The 22,936-nt window shown below is 39.3% G+C and overlaps 2 protein-coding genes across 2 annotated transcripts; one reads left to right on the forward strand and one right to left on the reverse strand.

The window, feature by feature from the left end:
• Positions 1 to 14,132: 14,132 nt before the first annotated feature.
• On the reverse strand, positions 14,133 to 14,839 carry RHO25_013163 (uncharacterized protein; the record flags this gene model as incomplete). The annotated part of the gene is made up of 2 exons (XM_023600695.1): positions 14,133 to 14,554; positions 14,605 to 14,839. 2 exons carry the CDS (start codon positions 14,837 to 14,839, stop codon positions 14,133 to 14,135), a joined length of 657 nt encoding a protein of 218 aa, XP_023448911.1.
• A 5,685-nt stretch (positions 14,840 to 20,524) lies between these two features.
• On the forward strand, positions 20,525 to 20,980 carry RHO25_013164 (uncharacterized protein; the record flags this gene model as incomplete). Its single annotated transcript, XM_023600696.2, has 1 exon — positions 20,525 to 20,980. The coding sequence occupies one exon, from the start codon at positions 20,525 to 20,527 to the stop codon at positions 20,978 to 20,980; it is 456 nt and encodes a 151-aa protein (XP_023448910.2).
• Positions 20,981 to 22,936: the final 1,956 nt, after the last annotated feature.

The raw sequence follows: 22,936 nt of genomic DNA on the forward strand, positions 1-22,936 counted from the left end.
AATAGAAGTAGAGTATATTAGTTTACTAATATATAGAAGATATAGGCTCTATTTAGTATAGGTCCTAGTATCTACTTCTATATAGAGAACTCGGTATATAGTTATAATAAGAAGATATATAAGTATAGTAGAGAAGATACCGATATAGATATATACTTATAAATAGAAGTAATACTCGTCGTTCTACTACTTTGTTTTTTTCTCTTTATACTCGTATTTCGTTCTATATTAGAATAGCCTTCGACGTATATATTACTACGATATAGTCTATCTTTAATAGAGCCTACTACTCGTATATATATAGAGTATTTTAAACTCTATCTACTCTACGACTAACTCCTTCTATATCTTAGAGCTTCTTAGCTATAAATATAGTTTAGAGTTATAGTAGCGAAGAGATAGCTATTCTACTAAATAAGTATAGAGTAATCTCCTTTAGTCTAACTATAGAGTTTTATATTTCTTATATTTATACTTTTAGCTTATCTACCTCGACTTTATAGTAATTATAATAACGTTCTATCTAGTTCTATTTCTTAAGATAGGTAATTATCTTCGATATAATTAAAGCTAATACTAGACTATTATATTCCTCTCTAGTAGAGCGACTCTCTTATAAAATAAATAGATTCTTATTACTCTCGACTTTATTTTTCTTCTATTTATAATCGTCTACTATATTTATAGCTACTACGGAACTCTTCTTTACTCGCTTTATGCTAGCTCTAGCTATTCTAGTATACTTCTACTTTGCTCTTAGTATAGAAGTAGTCTAGGCTAGTACTAGCGCTAGCTAGTAGAGTAGCCGGAGCTCTAGTCGGTCTTCTTTTAGGCTAGGTATATACGTCTCTACTACTTACTAACTATACTCCTTAGCCTTCTTACTATATACTAAGCTTTCGATATTATATAAGATAATATATTATTTTATTAGAAAGTAAGTTCGATACTACTAGTAAAGACTTTTATCTATCTAAGCTTCGATAGACTTTATCTATATTATAATAGTCTCGTCTAGGCTAGAAACGAGTCTACTATTAGCTATAATTAGTATAATTTAATATTAGGATATCTTATAAAGCTTCTTAATAGATAGCTAGATTACTAGAGAGATATATTCGAACTAGCTCTTCCTCTATCTACTCTTAATTATATAGAAGTACTTTAACTACTTAGTAGATATAGACGTTCCTATAATAATATTAATCTAGACTAGCTAGTTCTACTCTAGGTTACTTAGAAAAGCTATTTCCGAGTATATCTTCGAGTTAGAATAGATTTTCTAGATATAATATATCTAGATATATTACTAAATAAAGAACGTTAGTACTACTATATCTTCTATCTTATTAGCGAAGAAGTCTAAGATATTCTTTAAGATATATACTAGAGTTCTACTCTTCTTAAAATTCGTTAGATATATAAGAATATTCTTAGCTAGATAGTTAGAGTAGATAGTAGTACTTAGAACGGCTTCGGTATTCTTAAGTAGAATAAGCTCTAAACGAGCGTTAAGATCTCTATTAGTAGCTCTAGTAATACGTTCGAATTATATAGATAGTTTATCGGATCTAGCCTTATAGAGAGTAACCTATATATCTAGCTCTATTTCGATAGCTAGGCTCGATCGTATTATTTCTTCCTTTAATATAAGTAGATATAGAGTATTCTTTAAAATAGTAGTAGAAGAGTTAGGTTAAAGAGTAGAGTTCGGAGTCTCTAACTAAGTATAGTAAGTAAGTCTAGTAGAATATAAATATAATATATATACTATATCTTCTAGTCTAGCTTTTATAGTATCGATAAGAGTTTCGAGCTAGCTATATATATCGCTTACTAGAGGATATTATAGAAGCGAGTAGCCTAGATAGTATAGAGCTATATAACTCTAAAGAATAAGATATAGATAGTACTTTAGAAGATAGACGACTACCTTATTTCTATAGGTAGCTTCTACTATCTTATATAGTCTACTTTATTTATATTATAGTTAGATTATCTTAGCTTTTACTATAGAGTACTTCTAGGAGTTATTCGACTACTTACTATTCTACCGAATTATTATCTATTAGTAATATCGTTATACTATTATACTAGTCTATATTAGTCGATACGTCTACGATTAGTATTAGTCTATTACGAAGAAGTATTCTTATATAATCGTAGAAGTTATAAATAAGCTCGATCTTATAATCGAGTATAATAATATCGTTTATCTATTCTCGAACGACTCTACTATCGCTAGACTACTAATATATACTAATAGATTAAAGTATATAGCTAATACTAGTACTAGTATATATAGCTTTATCTATTAGTAGCGAAAGTAGATAATAGAGTACTATATAAAGTAATATAGCTAGGTAAATCTATAGAAGTATAATAGAAATCTATATAGTTAGATATAAGAGGCTACTAGCTAGATCTAAGCCGAAGAATAAATATACTAGAAGCTATTCTAGATAGTAGGTTAGCGTAGCTATTTCGGCGTCTATAGTATATCTAGCGAGAATAGTAATAAGTCTAGAGGTTCGATTAATCTAGCTCGGAATAGAAAGGCCGGCTTAGATAAGTTATAAAGACAAATCGTAGCTATATAGGTCGATAACTACTCTTATAAGCGTCGTCGATATAAGCCTAACTTATAGCTCGATTATATCTAATAGGAGATGTACTTTAGTAGATATAAGAAGTAGATAGTTATAACGATCTAACTAGAATTCGACTTTAATTCGAATAAAGAAAGTAGTATAGGCGCCGATACTAATAAGTTAGAACGTAGTAAGCGTATATTAGTAGTAGCGTATACTACTACTATATAGATAATATTATAGTTATTCCGAGATAGTCGAGTAGAGAAAGTAGGCCGACTTATAATAATATATATTAACTATTAAGAAACGAGTATACTTACGAATAATCGACTCTTTTATTTCCGGTTATAAGTAAAGATAGTACGTAGGTATAGTAATAAGTTTATTAAGATTATATAATATATCTAGCGTATAAGTACGAAACTACTAAAAGCTAGGCCTCTATATTAGCTAATACTACTTTAGAAGGAGATATTATAGATAGTATAAGATCTTTCGGATCGATCTACTCCTAGTCCGGATATATTCTACGACGAGCGTAGCTATATCGAGGTAGGTAGTACTATAACTAAGTTATAGAATATATATAGATAGTTCTAGATTACTATATTCGACTATCTATTAGCTAATAATAATTACGAGAATAGTATATTAAGCAGGTTAGCTATATTAGAATTAGATAACTCTAATAGAAGCTAGGTACCTACTATTAATTATATACCGACCTTATTAGCTATCGTTATATATATATATACTATAGTAGTTAGTCGGGCGTTCCGAACTCGATATCGAGAGATATAGAAGCTAGTAAGTAAAAGTATCTAGTAATAGGATATATAAGTATAGATACTAAGTATATATAAGTTAGTATAAGATAATATATACCGATTTATAACTATAACTCGGTTCGGAGAGTCGCCGGTACTATTAGATACTATCTTTATATAGAAGATATATAGAATAAGTATTTAGTATTCTATATATAGTAAGAGTTAGATTAGTTAAAGTAATAACGATACTATATTATTTTATATATAGCCTACGAAGTCCTATTATATACCTCTATATAGTCGTAGGTAGAAACAGATAGCTTCGGCTATACTAGTAAAGTATAGAGTAGCTAGATACTTATAGAAGTAGGAAGAAAGTAATAAAAAGTCTAGAATTTCGACCTAGAAAAATTAGAGAGCTCCTAAGAATACAAAGACGACGCTAGCGTAGTATAACTACTATAAGATTCTAATACTCGACTATAGGATAGCTCTTCTAGGTAGTAAATACTACTATAGGTCTAGAGGCTAGAGTAGTAACCTAGGCTCTAAATAGGCTAAAAAGGAGGAACTAAGTATACTTAAAGGAAGGCTTTAATAAGAAAGAATAAGGATAGTAGAAATAGAAGAAAGGAATAGTAGTACCTCTATAGATACTAGAATAATTAGCTACTAGGAGCCTTTTATCTAAAATAGAAGACTCTAAGGTAGACTAGTTCTTCTACTCTAGAGCTCTCTAGAAACTTTAAGTCTAAAAGCAGAGTATCTAATATAAGCTATCTAACTCTATACTATACTTAGAGCTACCTATAAAGATACCTACTATTCTAGATATTCTATAAAAACTAGAATTACTCTAAATATAGATTATATAACTAGGTACTAAGGAAGGTTAAAATCTAAGTAGGATTTATATAGAGAGATACCTACTCTAGGAACTAGTAAGAAAGAGTTAGATATAGGATTAATATAGATACTAGTATAGGGACAAAGACTATATATATAGGCTAGAGTCCCTAAGCTAGTAGATAAGAGAATCGGGCTCCTAAGTAATAAATAATATAAGAAATAACTAAGGAGAACTATATTACGAAGGATCTAAGCTATTAAGATAATATAATATTATTCTAAGGAGAATAAGGAACTATAGAAGCAGTAGGCTATATAGAGCTAGCTATAAAATATAAAGATATAAGAAGGCTTTTCTACCGAAATACTAGTACGAGAGCTTTTCTACTTACGAAACCTATAGAGTATACTACTTACTCTAGTTAAAAGAGGTAGACTAGCGTATAAGAATTATCTATCTATCTATATTATTTTATAATATTCGATTTAGTATAGATAACGTTCGTAGTATTATCTATAGATTAGTTAGAACTATTCGCTAGTATATAGTAGATAAGCTATTTATAATATTAGGTTACGAATAAGAAGCAAGCGACTAGCGACTAGTAGTAGTACTTCGGTTCGATATAAGTACTATAGATAATAATTATTATATACTAGAGGAGAAGTAGAGTTTCCTTAAAGATATCTAGAATAAGTAGCCTATAGATAGAGAGGAGTAGTTATAGATATAAATATATAGTAATAATAGTAGTCGACGTCGATAGATATTAGGTATTAATAAGAGCTAGCTATAGTACGAGTAGGATTAGTAACTATATCCCGACTAGATATATTTATATCTATAAAGTATTCGTTAATTTAAGAAGAAACTATTAGTATTAGTATATATATTAGCTAGAGCGTCTACGTAGGCGCCTAAGTTAATTAGTATCTAGTAAGAGAATAGTACGAACGCCCGTTTATAGTATAGAGTATTTATCGATAGAGAACTCGTTACGTTCGCTACGATATACTATAAAGAATATAGCGCTAGTTAGAAGATAAAGATTATCTATCGATTCGTACTATAGAAGGTTAGCAAGTTAGTAGTATATTACTTATAGTTAGTCGCTCTATTCGAACGTATATTATAGTATAGTACCGAGTAGTAATACTATTATAGTACGTAGTTATAGGAACCGGTACTCGAGAAAGGTTAGAAGGAAGATAACGAGCTAAATAAAAGTTATAAGAGTAATAAGAGTAATTATAATAATATAGATAATAAGGATAATAGAAGTAATAAGAATAATAATAATAATAGATAGAAGAAGAGTAACGAGAATAATAGTAGTAGTAAAGAGAAAGGTTATAATTAGTATAGAAATAGAATAGGACGTTATAGTAGTAGCTATATATAGAACGTCGGTATAGAGTAGAAAGATTCTCTATCGAATTATAATAGATAGTAGAACTCCGATCGAGTATAGTAAGTAATATATTAGGCGACTAAGATATAGATTAGAGTAGGTATTAGTATAGTAGTATAGAGGTAAATCTATTCTACTATCTACTATAAGTATACTATTAGTAAGGATATTATAGTAATACTAGAGAAGACGTATTAAAACGTCTAATTCTACTATTATAAGAATATACTAACGGTTTTAGATATAGCTATAGTATAAGTACTATAGTCTATATATAGTCTCTAGATAGAGAAGATAATAAATAGGTATTCCTTAAAGTAGAATCTATTTACTATATAGAAGTAGTCGAACGTATTCTACTAGATAAGCGTCGACTAGTATCGGTTTTTATAGTTCCTATTAGCGTAGTAGTATAAGAAGATCGATAGTAGTATCTAGCGTTAGATTAAGAATACTTAATAGATAGCGAAGATATAATAGAAAGTATACGTCCGAGAGATCGATATCGAGCGAGAGTTACGCTAGTTTTATTAGAACCTATAGGCGTAGTTCTATAGAGTATAGCGATAGGCGTTAGATACTATAATTTATAGTAATAAGTAATATATAGTCGTAGTAATATATACTAGAGAAAGTAAGAGTCTACTATTTATATTACTAGCGTTTACTAGTAAGAAGAGACTTACTATTATTATCCTATCTAAGATAGCGCTATAGAACGATATATAAGAGTAGTATTATAACGTAGATATTCGGTATATAGTATAGAGCGACGACGGAGTACTACTATATAATATCTAAATCGTATTTATTATTACTAAGTCGGTAGTTACGAATACGTTTATAGATTTTATTAATTCGAAAGCTATCTACTACTAGCTAGATTAGATCGTATATAATAAATATTATAGTATTTTATAGGCTATAGATATATTTCGTAGAAATATATAGAAGTTATAGGAGTTTATAGAATAGTTAGTATAGTTCGTATATATAATAGTAATATTACCTATATTAAAGAAGGATCGATTTTTCTATCTAATAGATATATCGAAGAAGGAAATAACGATTATATATAATAGTACTATCTAGCCGAATATTATATACTATATATAAGAGGTCTCTATTATTTCTAAGTAGATCGCGGCTATCTAGAGTATTATAAAGAAAAAGAAGAGGTAATATCTAATTCGGAATAAGATTATTATATATTATTATAGTATAAGTAATATATAGATATTAGTAGAGGCGTTAGAGTATATACCGTTTTACTATAGTATAAGTAGTAATAAGAAGAAAAGGTAGATTATTAAAGTATTATAGAATAGAGTCTAGTAGATATTTATATTAACTAATATATTAGAAAAGAGAATCGATATATCTAATATATAGGTAGTTATTTATACTAGTATAGCGTTTAATTTAGACGTATACGAGTAAGAGAGTAGGTACTATAGAAGAGATAGAACGACGTAGAGTAAGGCGATTATATTACGTCGATATTATATTAATACTAAAAGTAGGAAGAAATATAAAATAGAGAAAGAGTTAAAAGAGGAAGTAATAGCTTTCCTTTATAGAGAGTAGTATTAATAAGTAGTTATAGATTAGTATTATAATAGGTAGAAGTAGTTATATTATAAAGAAAGAAAGGAACTTTATAATATTTATAAAAGAAAAGAGTTTAGACGAAAGTAAATAGAGTTAGTAGACGCCGAGGTCGATAGTAGTAGGCCTAGTATAGTAAAGCGAATATACTAGTAGAGAGTAGACGAGAAAGAAATAGAGTAGATAATAGAAGAGAATATAATAGTAGACGCTTCTATTATAAATATAGAGTACGAGTTAATAACGAGAGATTATTAGCTATAAGAGATCTAGTAGTATTATTAAGAAGAGAGTATCGAGTAAAGTTAAGTAGTAGAGTAGTTATAGAAATAATTTATCTAATAGAAAGAGGAATATTCGATCTATTATATTTATAGATAGTTCCGACTAGATTATTAGTAGTAGAAATACTATCGTCCTACTAAGTAGAAAATAGAAGAGCTATAGAAGAAGTTAGAGATAGTTATATAGGAGCGCTATATATATTACTATATATATTAAATACTATAGGCGATTTATAATTAGTTCGAATAGATCGATTATAGTAGCTCTATACGATTCTAGTAGTAGAAGAACTAGATATATTAGTTCTAAGATATATTATAAGAGGTAGTAGTAGTAATCGGAGTATATTATAGCCTATTAGTTAATAAGTAGATATAGTAAGAGTATAAGAAGGTAGATATAGTATAGTTTAAGTAGTATTTAGACGATTAGGAACGATATAGTAGAATCTTCTTAGAGAAATATATTAGTATTAATAGGATTCTAGTAAGTAGAATATACTAGTTATTCTAATATTAGAAGAGTCGAATTATTAGAAGCGAGGAGTCGAGTAGAGTATCGGCTATATCTTCTATACTAGTATTATCGTTATAGTCTACTCCTATAGTAATATAACTAGTAGCTTAGTTATTTAATCTATCCTATCCGAGTATAGCTTATTAAATATAAGAGAGGATACTTAGCTCGAGTAGTATATAGGATATCGAGTTATTATTATTATCTCTATTATAGATATTTCGTAATACTCTAGTAGTAGTAGCGAGTATACTAGTAACTATACTTACTATTCTAAGTATAGTAATTAGTAAGTCGAGCCTATTAGTAGGTATAGCCTAGTAGAGTATAATCGTACTCTCCTATTAATATATAAATAGATCGTCGTCGCCTATACTATTAGTAGTACTACGATCTAGTCTACTCGGAATACTACTATCGAGATATCTACTAATACTATCTCCGAGTACTAGATCTATATAACGTCTATTATAAGATCGAACGTAGCGGCTACGTATAATAGAGAGTATATAGTAGATATTATAGTAGTAGAAAGACCGATATATCGTATATTATAGTAGTAGAGAAGATAGTCGGTATATTATAGATAGTTATCCGAATATTTATACTTAGAATACTACTAAGTAAGCTCGGAAGTAGATAGTAGAGACTAGAACTCGAGTTTAGATAGAGCGGAGTATAGAGTTATATTTTTATTATAGTATCTCTATAGATATATACTATTAGAAAAGGTTTAAGAAAGTTATAATTACTTTTATTATTAGAGTATAGTACGTATATATATTAATTTAGAGAGAGTAGTAGCGGAAGGTATAGAAGAGTTATAGATTAGGTTAGATAGATAATATTCCTATATAATAGATCGGATAGTAAGAGGATAGCTAGTTTAGATATTTAGTAGAAATATTTATATAGATAGTAGACTATATAGATATATATATAGAAGAGAGTTCGGAGATATTTTAGAGTTACGATAGATAGAGGTTCCGATTAGTATAAGAAGAATATTCGATCTTTTCTACTATATAAAGATAGACGTTTATACTATATATATCTAATAGAAAGTATATATAATCTCGAGTTTTTATAGTTTATAGTCGAAAAGTACTACTTTTTAGATAAGTATAGATATTATAATAGAGCTTTAAGGTATACCGGAGGAGCGCTAGATTAGAATAGAGTATAGCGTAGTTATAAAACTTCTAATATATTCTAGTATTATTTATATTCGCTTACTCTAGGATTTTATATTATATATTATACTATTTCGAGTCGTATCTCTCTCGTCTATAAATAATACGTTATATATCTAATATTATAAGTATACTAGAAATAACTCTATTACTTAATAGAGGATAGCTATTAAAGTATAAGATACTAGAATAGAAGTAGGAAGCGAATTAGATTTATAGATATAACTAGTAATAGCTTAAGATATTCTAATAATACAAGTAATACTTCGAGTAATTCTATAGTATCGTATAGCTACCTTCTTCTCTAGCGCTACTCTAAATTATATATAAGAATCTCTAGTAGTTAATTAGAAAGATATAGTAAAAGCTAGGTCGATAGTAGTATATAGAGTCGAGATAGATATTAGCTATAATATAGAAGGAGTAGTAGTAAATCTAAGCCTATACTTATAATAGAGAGAAGCTATATCTATAGATATAGACGTAAGTAGAAATTACTATTATTATAAGAATATAAGAGGAGTATAATAGATAGACTAATAAGAAGGCCGATATTAAGAAAGTAGAAGAAAAGAGAAGAGATAGAATAGATATTAAGGAATAAGAAGAAATAGAAATAGAAAAGAAAGAAGAAATAGAAGTAAAAAAGAAAGAAGAAATAGAAATAGAAAAGAGAGAAGAAGTAGAGGTCGAAGAAGTAGATAATAGGTAAGACTATTACTTACTTTCGCTAGATTAGCCTACTAATAGTAATAAAAGTAAGTATACTATAAACTCGTCTATAGTACTCTTCTTATAGCTAGCTTAGAGCCTATTCTATACTCTAGTTATTAGAGATTAGAATTCTAGTAGAGTACTATATAGATCCTAATATAGAAGCGTTAGTAATAATAAAGCTATAATAGATCTAATTAGCTTTAATCTATATAAAGAATAATAGTAGATCGTCTATCTAATTCTCGAAGAATAGAATATATTCTATACTAGTAGAGTAGGTACTAGTAAGTCGATAGTATTAAAAGCTACTATCTATATACTATAGCGACGCGAGATCTATATATAGATAGTCGCGCTAACTAGTATTTCGGTATTAAACGTCGGAGATAGTATATACTTTAGCTAGATAGAGTAGTTTCCGATAATAATAAAGTAGTTACTCGACTCGATTTATAATATAAGTTATACTCGAGAATAGAGAGTATAGGTAGAGAAGACGTAGGTATTAATTATTAATAAGATTAGTATCTAACTCCCTATACTCTTTCTAGTAGTCGCTTAGCTTTTATTCTAGACCTATTATAAGCTAGAGCTAGTTTAAGAATATCTATAAACTATTACTTTATATAAGTATCTAGATAGATATAGTATATATATTTAGTATATTATTAGGTTATTTTATAGCCTATAGTAGCTTCGCGAAGGCCTACTCTATTACTATAGTACGTAATATTTCCTTCTTTAGCTATACGTCGTCTAACTTTATCTTAGTATATATACTACTAGTATACTAGTATATATTATCTATATCTATAACTATAGCTATTTCTATCTACTATATATAGAGGATATTAATCGTAGTCGCTAGCTAGATCTCGTCGTCTATCTTCTACTAAAGCTATACTAGAGTCGCTATACTATTAACTTTAGAATCTCTATACTCGGCCTCGATATTACTTCTCTCTCTATCGAATCTAGTAGGTAGCTTTAGCGCGAGCTATAGGTTACTCGTATCGAGTATTTATAAAAGGAAGTAGTATAGTAACTTTAGTCTCTATAGTCTCGATATTAGTTTTAAGAACTAAGTAGGTAAAAGTATATCTACGTAGTAGTAGAAGCTTTATATTCTATTTTACTAATATTTGTTTACGTCTCTTTATAATCCTACTATTAATACTTATATAGCTTACGTTAGCCTAATAGAGATATATAGTATTTTTAGTCTAATAAGTATAAAAACTAGTTCTAAAGGATTCTTATAATTTCGATCTAGTCTATTTATAAATATCGAGGTCGCGATATTTAGTAGTTACTCTTAAAAGTAGTATAAGAATATAGATTAGTAGTAGTAGATAAGAGAATATAAGTATAACTATACTCTAGATCTTATAGAGTCGAGTTCCTTTTCTTAAATAACTAGTATTCGCTAAGTATTCTTAATAAGCTATAAATCTTATAATTAGAACGAAGAGCGTAATCTAGCGTATCTAGTCTAGACGAAATAGAGCGCTAATATATCGCTTCTTTTTAATTTCGACTCTAGTTCTATAATATAGAAAATAGAGCTTTATAGTATTATCGAGCGTCGCTCTAAGCTAAGTATTAGAAGAACTTTATTAAAGAAAGGCAAACTCTCGATACTAGTAAAGTAGATATTAAACTCGCTAGAAAGTATCTTTAATTACTTTTTCTAAATAGATAATTCTTTAGTTATTCTAGCTCTACTAGTAAGCTCGTACTCTCTATATTCTTAGTAGGAGCTTAATAGCTAAGTACCTAGTAGTACTACTCCTAATTAAACTTTATAGCTATACTTATAGGTTTATAGTCTTAATATCGGAAAGTAGTATAAAGAGGTTATAGAAGAATAGAAGTAAAAAAGGAAAATATAACGCTCTTCTAATTACTAAAAGAGTTCTAAATAGTTCGTACTAGAGAGCTACTATATAAACTAAGCGATTAAAGTTAGATTCGAGTAATAATTATAATTCCTTTTAAAGAAAGAAGTATTAGATAGATAGCTACTTACTCTAGCTTTATTAATAGCGTTTCGTATTATTACCTAGCTTATCTAGTTAATAAGAAGTAAATCTAGTAATAGATAAGATTCTAAAGATATAGCCTACTATTCGCCTAAGTACTAAATAAGTATAGTTATTTAAATAATAATCGGAGCTAAATAAGCTAAAGCTTCGGATAAGTAGTAGAACGTCTAAATAATACTTTCTTAAGTATAATTATAAACCTATTATATAAAGGTCTAGATACTCCTTATATATACTTCTATATACTAGAATTATAAATACTTTAAGTCCGAAGTTTCTTTATATACTTTATATTTATAGCTCTACTATAGATATAGTCTATAACTCTACTATTTCTATATAAATAAGAGCTAGTCTAGGATCTTCTTTATATAATAGTTTATAAGTTCTAAATTAATTACTATATATTAGAATAGCTTCTAGGACGCTCTAGAAGACTTCCTAGCTAGTAAGTATTACTAGTAATATAACTTCGCCTACTAGTAATACTAATCTAATTACTAGTAATATAATCGTTATATAAGGCTAAGATAGGCCGGCTTTTAAGCGAGTAGCTTTAGTAATATAGTCTCTACTCGAAGATAGCTCCTAATAGTATCTATAGGCCTTTGCTTCCTACTCGCGCTATATATAGTTCGGTATCTATAGACTACGTTCTAAGAGAAGTCGTTAAGTATACCGAGCTATTAGAGCTACTCTAGTTCGATATTAATCTTAATATACTAGTATAAAGAAGTCTAATAAGATAAGAAGAAAGATAAGAGGAATCGGAGATTTAGTAGCTTAGTAGCCTCTCGTCTACGAAAGCATAGACTTGCCAAAATTAGAGAGCTTGTTATCGCGAGCCCTGCCATGTCCGACCGCGGCACAGACCAGACAGCACTTCCTTGCGTGATTGACGAATGATCCGCTCAGTGAGCTCATGTTCATTTATACCGTAGGTCTCGCCAATGCAGAATGCAGTGCGATCGATCCTGTCCGATTTGTCTCATCGTAAGGTTGCCAGATACTAACCAGAGCCCATTAACGTCGAGGATATTCGGCCAAAAGGTGAACGTTCTCTCTTCTGCATTGATAATATGTACAGTGTGTCATCTGCGTACGCGGATTCGAGGAACAGAAGCTCAAGATCCTTTTGGGGCTCTCCTGCCAATGAGCTGCATTGTATCGGCTGCCAAAAAGATTGGAAACGCCCACAAACCAAGATATACCCTGCTACCCGTTTACTGTATGCAGGTTTCACTTGCTCATTCGAGTCTTTCGAATGGAGGGGCGATCTCATCGTGGAAGCTTGGCGGCAATGCAGGAAGCGATTGCAGAATCGCAATTTCTTGGTGTTTTTTGGTGAACGAATCAAGCGAATGTCGAGGAGGAGCGGGACGTGACGTCGGCGAGCTTCGCCTCGAGATTCCCAAGCGCCAGGCGGCCCAGGCCACGTTGCGCACGCCGCGGCAGTGTACCCAAGCGCATTGCGCATATTCCCGCCAGCGACATTGTACTGGACCAGCACGGCGGCGCAACTGCGCGCACCGCCGACCCTATTGCGATGTGCTTGCCCTCCAATGCGACCTCCTCTGGACCCTCGATCCAGACCAGGCATCCATTCCTCGTGTCAGACGTGAGGTAGTGCAATTGCTGGTGCGCAATGAATGCCCTCGTGAAGAAGTGAAGTTCCCCACGAACTATCCGCTCATCGAGCGTTGCCTCACATCACTGCATCACACGATGCTGCCACCGTGTACAACTTCTGCACGTCTCATCGAGGGAACTGCATCCACCACTGTATATGGATGTGAGTTAGCTAGTGTCTGAGGCCGCGTAACGACTGGTAGGAGAAGTGGGAGAAGAAGTCTGGCAAATTGAAATCGTGGCGGTACTGCATCTCGCAACAATCTCCCGAGCTTGCCTCCTTCCTCCGTGCCTCTCAACGCGAAACGCAGTTCGAGCCTCGGAATTCGCGCGATTACACACAGGCCAGAGTCCCAATGCAAAGTATTGGCGCCTGGCAACAAGCCGCGTACGCGGAGGCGAAGGAAACGCACGACGTCGGCTCCACAGGCTCATCAGTCCTCCATGTCTTCCCAGTGCAACATTCCGACTTCTCGTATCCTCCTCAGACCGCTATTCATGGATACCGGACTCTTCAACGGATGTGATACCACTCGTCCTCTGCGTCATCTCCGACCTCCTCTGACTGCTTGACACTGTGAGTCTCGGTGATGTAAGAAATGCCAGGGTCCTCCTCCTTCGCGGCTTGAACGATGTGATCCGACTCCGACAGCTTCTCGGCCACCAGCTGATATCCCAATAGAGCCGCATCTTTCCACTTCTTGAGGATCTGCGGGAATGCGCTGGCGGCCACCATGACCTTCTCCACCATAGCAGCAAGTGCTACGACCTGGCTTGCAAGGGACAGAGACACTGCGGTGACGGCGACAATCATCGAGTCGATCGTGGACGTAAGGCGTTCGATGGCTAATGCGGGAGCAGCACGGATGTACACGACAGCGGTCGCGGTCCGGTAGACGAGGTACTGGCATTGATCGAGCACTTTCTGTCGAGAAGCTGCAATGTCGCGTCAGTGGTGACTCCCTGCTTCGAAGATCTGGACGCACCGAGAATCAGAGAAGTGACCACGGCCGAGAACAGTGCAGCCATAACTGCGGCGCTTGCTGCCTGCCAGATGGAGAGACTCATGGTCGGAGCTGTTGTTGGCGCCAGTGGCAGCGGCGACGATGGTGGTGGTGGCGGCAGGACTGGGCCGGTGAGGACGGAGGCAAGGTGGAATGCGCTGAAGGTTGCGGCGAGAACGCCCGCTGCAAAGGCGACCACGGATTCTTTGGCTGGCATCCTGAAGTCTTCGATCTTTGTTGTGGTGGAAGTGGTCAACGGAGTGGCGAAGAGGTGCCACGAAGTGCCCAAATGCGCTTTCCAACGTAACCCACGCGTTTCGCGCCGCACTTGCAGTCACACAGAACTTTCGATGACTCAACCTTGTCGAATGCAGATCTACACATGCGCATTGTGCCCCGGTCCTATACTTCTTGAGCTTCTCATCTGGCCGTCCAACTTGGAGATGCATTGCCATTCACTTCGCTTATCGACCCACAGCTGCCCTCGCCCTGGTTGCACGTGCTCCTCAAGATATTCGAGGATCGGCACTTGGAGCCACAACAGCAACCCAGAGAAGAGACACCTGGTCTGCCGACTAAGTTCACCAAGAAACCCCCACGCAAACGCATCAGCACCAGCGAATGCTTGGATCGCGATGAGGACTCCTTCGATAAGAACAAAGGATCAGCAGAGTCTGGCGACGCATCTGTCGGAGACAACATCGTTAGTGCGTCTGGATGAGCGCACAGCAGCAATGTGGGCGGCTTTCGGTGAAGAAGCCGCGGCTGAGCTTCTGACGCCGAATGATGAGAACGATGGAAATGCGCCGCCGCCTTTCAAGCAAGGGATCGATGCGCTGTGAAGGCGCTGGGCAGCCGGTCTGTCGGTTTTGGTCTCTACTCCCGTTTCTCATTTCCATATACGAAGGATAGAGAGATGCATTGTTATAAGTCGGATCGACTGTAGTTACATCAGCCAACGGTCCTGAATACCGACGTTGTTAATCCGAGTTCTCGTATCCTAACCCATTGCAGCCGGGCCCCCGTGGCGGAGGACGGAGCAGAAAAAGTCTACATCCTGGTGTGGCAAAAGAGCAGCTCGCCAAATGCAACGACGAGACCTTTCTGTCTACGGCAGACTACACTATCAAATATATTGAAGCTGAGAAAGGACGCAACTTCGCTATAAGTATAGGAATGGACCTATAATTAGCGAGAGTGCAACAGGATTATAGCGCAGCATAGGTCTATGTGAACGCAAGCACTTAGCCTCCGAATAGTCTTGGAGGGCTTACAATTCGCTGCACACCGCCTCGGGTTCAATATCTAAAGAATACTGCTTTACAAATTTCGAAACAAACGATAATCGCGTCGGCACCGCCAAGCTAGCTAATGACAAGGATCTCTGCGAGGTTAAAGGGCGTTGCTATTAAAATCCGAAGACCGCCGGTAGAGCCATACATAATGGCCAATCTACTGCTTTACGAGAGGCATTAACGAGCATTGCCGAAAGTGTGCAAAAGGCCGAGCAATTTCTAGCAGGTCAAGCCTAGCCGCAAGGTTATCTAAGCCAACCTCAACTATTCCTACTCTAGAATAGTATTTGCAAATGTACCTTCAGATGCCGTTCTTCCTCTAACGCCCATCGAATGCCCTACTCGAGCAGCTTCATCTCAATAGCCTAAGACCTGGAGAGTCGGGAGAGCTCGTGTTTGCAACAGCGCGAACAATAGCAGCAGATCGAAATCAAGAAAGAGGGTCAGAATAATTGCAAGAGCGCGTTCCTTCTACGCGGGGAGTATTCAGCGTCTGGACCGGTTCCGCCTTCGGTTGGGGAAATGTACTTTGGAACGACAGTTCCCGGAGCCCAAGGGTTGATCTGGGCACTGACTTGATTCGTAACTGCTTTCGTCTCCATCGATTGATGTACAGCCGCACTTCTGTCGTAGGCTCCGCGACGCAGACTCCTACTCTGCCATGTTTCAAAATATGTGTGTTTCTCAGCTAGCCATTAGCAAGCCAGGGTTATGTGTATTGAGAAGAAGCAATCGATCATCTTGTCCCACCATCAACGCTCGCACAGAGCAGAGAGAGGCACAAGTCTTGGTAGAACCCCTCGCATCCCCCGCTATAATAGATGGTTATTAGCAGCAACGGGTGGCGCGAAAGTTAGGCAGTAATTTTGCTCTTCCCCATAGCAGCCCGATATAGTGAAGGGAGGCAAGAAGGCCGTGTTGCAATGGAGATAGTGATCATATCTCATGAGCGGAGGAAGATGTATCATGTCACTTGTGAGAGGGGCATGCGCAAGCTGCACGTTGATTCATCTAAGCTGGAATTAGAAAGTAAGGCTCAGCGATAGTACTTCGACAGGCCTCAGTCGTCCAATTCGGGTTTGAGTCCCACCAGCTCCACCAGCCGCACGTGTATTTTGCTTGCGTAGGGCTCTCTCTCTCGACATCCATGCGAGACAGCGAAGTAGGGCTATTTGCTGGAGACCTAATTCCGTTGCGATGCCTGCAAGGTTGTGTTCTCACTTCAGCGTCGCGAGTTAATGTTTGATCCGTTTCGCTTGCGAGGACTAGCTGTCGATGTGCATTGCACGCCCGGAGAGGTGAATGGAGCTGCGACACTGAGATGGGTGTAGTCGAGGCCTCATCCAATTGCATGGCCTGCGCAGAGGTTGCGCACCGATAACTTTTCTTGCTTGTCGCAACCCGTTTCGCTGACGTCTTTTGTTGTGCGACTGGAGAAGCCCAGAAAATAAACGTGAGGAAGGCTGCGAGTATTTGTTCGTGCTGAAACCAAAAGTAGAATTTGGTTGCAAAGGCCGGTGCTGCTCTAGAGAACAATGCAAACATGAAGCTTCCGGTCATTTCTTCGTAGTAGCTGCCGCTATAAACGTATTTGCGAACATGTCGCCTAACGCTCGTAATGATGTCGTAGCCGCGTTTGATCGTTTTCTGTATGCTTTGCAGTCGCCCCTCTAGACTCAGTGCATGAAACGTGTCGGCTTTACAAGCCTGATACTAAGCTCCCCGGAGTGTAGCCGCAGACTAACGAAAGCGAGGCGCGGGTGCTTCAGTGAGAGAATCGCTAAGAAGAAGTGCCAACGTCCACGAAGCTATCTGCTAACAGATCCGAAGTCCGCAAATGCTCCGTATCCGTAGAGGTATGCAGACGTGCTCATAGCAGGGCGCGTGGCTTCCCGTGACGTGACTGTTGGACGATGTGGCAACAGTTACCTACAGGGACACGAGAGTTGCGCTGCGACTGCTGCTGGACCACGAACGTCATTATTCATGAATAGTCTGGGGAACAATCAGGATGTCTTCGGGAACCCGGTTCGAAGGCGCTGACACTGGGCTTGATGTGGCGATGTGTTCAGCCCTGATGCAGTCAACTGTGGCTCATCATGACTTGCACGAGGACTGTCATGCGCAATATCGGCTGAAGCAAGTGGCTGCTCGCTAATGGAGGGAGGACAAGGGATGAGATCATTTGCGAAGAGTTGTGACGAGCAATCCAGAAGCACACAGTTCATAGTCGAATTTTCGTACAAAGAACCCAATCCAAGCCGACAGCCTTGGATTGAGGAAGCCTATCCAATGCAATATCAATCAAGGCTTTCACGGAATTGTGCGAGGCTTGTTCGTGGATTCGCGAGGTAAGAAGTCATTGTTCGAGTTGTTCGAGGCAGAGATCTACCTAGACCGGGTCGTGGCTGCATTTAGTCCTGAGCAGAGGCAACATTCCAGTGTGTATGTTTGTAGTATTGACCGAGATGCCGTTGTTAAATGAAGCGATGTGATACTTGTTTGGCGTAATGAACATTATTGGGTCATCCGCCGCACTGTGCCAGTCGCTTTATGCTGACATTGAAAGTCTCGGCGTTAGGACCCAATGGCTCCAGATGTGAGAATGAAAAAAAATTCGAACTTGTGTTCATCAGCGATGCGGCTGATAACTGGCTTTGGCGCAGATTGGACGTGATGCGTGCCTTAGAGGCTGACAGTCTGGAGATGGCTCTGTGGCGGCACCAAGTTTCATCACTATCGCCATGTTACGTCGTTTGAACGCAGGACGACATAATTAGGCGCGATTGCATGATGGCACCGATGCTTGTGATGAGTGAGTGCAGCCTGGCTACGTGCGACGAATTGCCGAGCCAAATCGTGAAGCCCAATGGAGTAGCAGGATGCATCGCTTGGAGGCTTTTGCTGCAAGAGGCCAGCCTGTGGACAGCCTCCATTTGCGGCCTTTGCCACGTTCTCCAGAAATTGTCTGATCAGGGCTCGAAAGACACCTACACCGATACCGTAGAGCCTGCTTTCTTCCCTGGCTCAAAGTTTGACGAGCGTGGCAGTTCCGTATGGCTCAGAGGGCGGTGTAACTGGCCGTGGAGAGGGTACGAGGTTATCTTCTACAAAGTAGTACGAGCGCGTGGAGTTGCAGCGCCGGGAATGAGTGCGATGCTATCGTCGAAGGTGGCAAGACCGGCGGTGCCTTCGTTGTCGTTTTCGGCGTTGTTGTGGAAAATGGTTTCGTGCTGCTGGTCGAGTCGATGTTGCCACTGCTGCTTTCTGAACCATGCTGTCTCTATGATCTGGCCGTTGACTCATCGTAGCTGCTTCGAATGTTGTCTGCCGATTATCTTCAGCAGGTCAAGCAATGCCTTTCACTGCTCCTGAGTTCTCACGTCTCCCTTCCACCGAACTGCGATCCATTTGCTCCGTTGTCGTCTTCCCGCTCCCGTCAGTCACGGTTTGCCGAAAGAGAACGCAAGCTGAGAAAACGCTTGCTCGGCCCTGAGGTGATATCAGAAGGCGCCGATTCTCTCAGAACTCTACGCACCGTTTCAACTTTTATCCAGTCCGTCTGTTGAGCCTGCACGGCAGATCGCGACTGGGCCTGCTCTGTCTGTCTAGCCTGAACGCGCTTCTCTAGCTCCATCTACTGAGCCTGACCCCGCTCCAGCTGTCTCGTTCCGCTTTGCAGCTCGCAGCGTTTCCATCTCCATCTCTTCAGTCTGCATTGCAACGCAGCGTCCCTGCAGTTCGACCTGCGCATTTGGTGACATCTCTTGCGGCATCATTCGATGGAAAGCAAGTGTCGTTGACACGAAGGTGGGCAGGGAGATCTGCATTGTGGGGCGATATCGTGGGCGGTTGGCGGTGGCTTCCTCGCCAGTGAAGTCCCGTGAATGTGGCGGTGCTGATGAGAGGTGCAGTTCCAAGCAGTCCCCTTTGAAGACCGGCGTACGGAAATCGATGTTGCGTGGCAGGTGGTCGAAACGCGTCTAGAACGTTCTACTCTCGCGGAACCCCTAACTAGCGGCACCCACTGGAGGAAGGGAATGGTACACGTGCTGGCAGGACTCGAAACAGCACTGCCAAGCCGACATCGGCAATGTCCAGGTTCCATCCAGTGGAATTGACATCGAGCGCACAAAGCGCCGTACTTCCATTCATCACAGTCATGGCTGACTTATCACAGCCACCGTGATCTAATTTAGTGATCTTGTCGGTCTTTTGCTCCTCCCCACCTGTCCTCTTCCTGGACGCTTGCCACAGCCGTACTGCCAACCACATCACCAAACGTCCAGCTTCAAGTCACACAGAAGAGGACGGCTTTCTGTACGTCAACAATCGTAGTGACTTCGTTCACGATACCATTGGGCTATGACGGAAAACCTCTCATTGAGGGAGGACGTTTCGGGAGGCGTGTCCGGGCAATGGTGGGGCTGGAATGCAGCATATGTATCCTTCAGCCTGTCGGCGTTCCTCGGACTTCCATAAGGCAAATACACTCTTCATCCATACAATTGTCTACAAGCTGACGTCGTGCAGACATGATGTCGAGACGGGAGTGGGACCGGGCGCATACAGTACTGCGGGAAACGGCCCGACTGAGTCCCCAAATCATGACGCCTGCGCCTGCCGCGCCGGGTTCCACCCAGGCTAAGCGAAATACGATGGGACGTTGCGAGCTGGAAGACAACCACGACCTGATTGAGAACAAAGCCATCTGGATCATCGCCGAATTCGAAGCCTATCATTCCGGAGAAGAAACATGTGCAATCACTTGGAAGCCCGTGTGGGTTACACCCAAAGAATACAAAGACTTCCGGAAGTATGTCGACGACTCGCGTGAGGATAGGTACGACATTATGCTTGAGAAGCATCACGTCCAGTGGAAAAGATCGATAGAACCGGTAGCCTGGATTCGAAGCAGTTCGATGGCGAATAGGCTTGGTTTTGAGCGGTTCTTGAATGGTCTTTCAGAACAACGCATCAGACTGGTGAATGACGCGGAGAAGCAAGAGAGGGTTGAGATGGTCATGGGAGCGACGGCATCGAACAGTGCTGCACTGTCCTGAGTCACGCTTGAGCCGCGGCCACAGATACGTAAACCATAAGTTCAAAGATGATTGTATCGGCATTCAATAAATCGCGGTTTCCTGCATACAAAACTGTATCGTGTTGTCCACAGTGTGTCTCCTTGCCCATGTACCAACATCCCAGACCGTCGAATGCCGTAGGTGGAAGGTGGAGGGTAGTGACTGCTGAAGCTGAAGTTCGGAATGCAGCACGCGTGATATGGACCCGGAATCGCCTGACCCAGATGCAGACGTCGTAGAACCATAGCCGATTAGACTGCCGTCCGGTGTCTTCGCCTCGATAGACGTTATGAACTTGGAAGCTCATGGGTCACTGATACCGCCTCTCTCATTGTTCAGTAATGAGTGCGATCGAGATGATTTTCTCAAGCAATAGGAATTCCCTTGTTGGCTCCTCAGGCCCGGCCCATCTCCTGCATGCGATGTACCTTCGCAAGCTCTTTGGCTAGGACTTCTGCATGCTACTTGCACGGAATTTCCGAAACCGAGGTACTTCGAAGCTGCATCTGATACATTACCCACCTCTTCTCCCCACGAGCCCGCTCTTCCTTAGCAAGCATTCTTGCTAAGACTCTCGCATGCAGCTGCACTGGGAATTTGTCGTTGTCGCGTCGTTGGTTCGCATTCGCTCCTTCAGGTTAGCATCCTCATCAGCGTGTAGCGTCTATCAGGGGAGAGTTCGGTACAACGTCCTGGTCTTGCTGCTGATCGTCTCACCTTTTGCAAACAGCACAATGTTTCTTTGGTTTGACCATCGTTCGGCTGATTTGTTGAACATTGGGCGCTCATCTCCCCTTTTGTGCGAGTCAAGCTAGTGACTTTGGACGTAAGGAAGCGTTTTCGGCGGAGGGCAAGAGACTGAGATGGTTGTTGTCGTTGATAGCGTTTGTATCGGACTCGGCGGCGAAGACTCATGTTCGAATCCACGACGAACGCTGGAGCGGATGGCTATGTGATACTCATGTCGGCTAGGGAGGCGCTCGTTTGGCACTTCGTTTCCAAGGAGGATGAAAGAAGCACTGCTGTGTAACTCACATCGGTCGGCTTCAGGATCATTTGGCGGCATGTGGTACGGATGCCCGCAGAGGATCCCTTCCCGTAGGTGAAGCCATAATGGTGAGTGTTTGGGCATATGCCTGCACTTATCGATATCGAGACGACTCGAGGTCCCCGGCCCATCTTCGAGTCACTTCCGAAAGCTTCGTATTGAGGTTGCCCGAGACATTGTCAACGTTGAGCAGAGGTGCCTGCCTCCAGGAATTCTTGGCCATTCACAATTGCAGAACAGTTACCCTCGGCTCCGAATTGCAGTCGCCGTGCACTGAAATCCCTGTCGGTCTATGTTGTGGCCGGAAAGTGCTTGCTGAATCTTGCTGAGCTGAACCGGTAAGCAGAATATCAAGGACAAGCCCGTGGAGGTGACAGGCGATGGTGAAGTCGAGGTCATGGCAACGCTGTCTCCTAGATATACAAGTTCTCGCAGGCGATCTATGAGCTGGTGCTTCATGTGAAAAGAGATGATCTGGGTAGTCCGGACAAAGGCTGGGGCTGCTCGGCCATTCACGGGCGACCCGACATACAGCTCGTCCCGGCGACTCATGAAGAGAGGCACAACTCATGAAGAGAGGCACAATGTCAAAGCCGAACCGGATCCCAAGACATCGCATCTCGAGAATGGTCGCACTGCTGTCGGGAGTGCGTTCCATAGAACCGTCCAGGCTGATTGACGAGTACTGCTGCTGCAAACCGTGTGCCCGGCACTTCACCAACGACCCACTTCCGCGCCAAGAAGCCGCCGACAAGCTCTTCAGTGTCGCCATAGTATTGCTGCGTGATTGCTTGGTACTGTGCTGGTCCGCTCTACTATGCTCTCTTCAAAGCCTTCATCGTATTCGTCGAAAGTCATGCTATAGCCTTCAGCTCGGCAGTCTTCAC

Source organism: Cercospora beticola, chromosome 10 (genome assembly GCF_033473495.1).
Source record: "Cercospora beticola chromosome 10, complete sequence".
NCBI lineage: Eukaryota > Fungi > Ascomycota > Dothideomycetes > Mycosphaerellales > Mycosphaerellaceae > Cercospora > Cercospora beticola.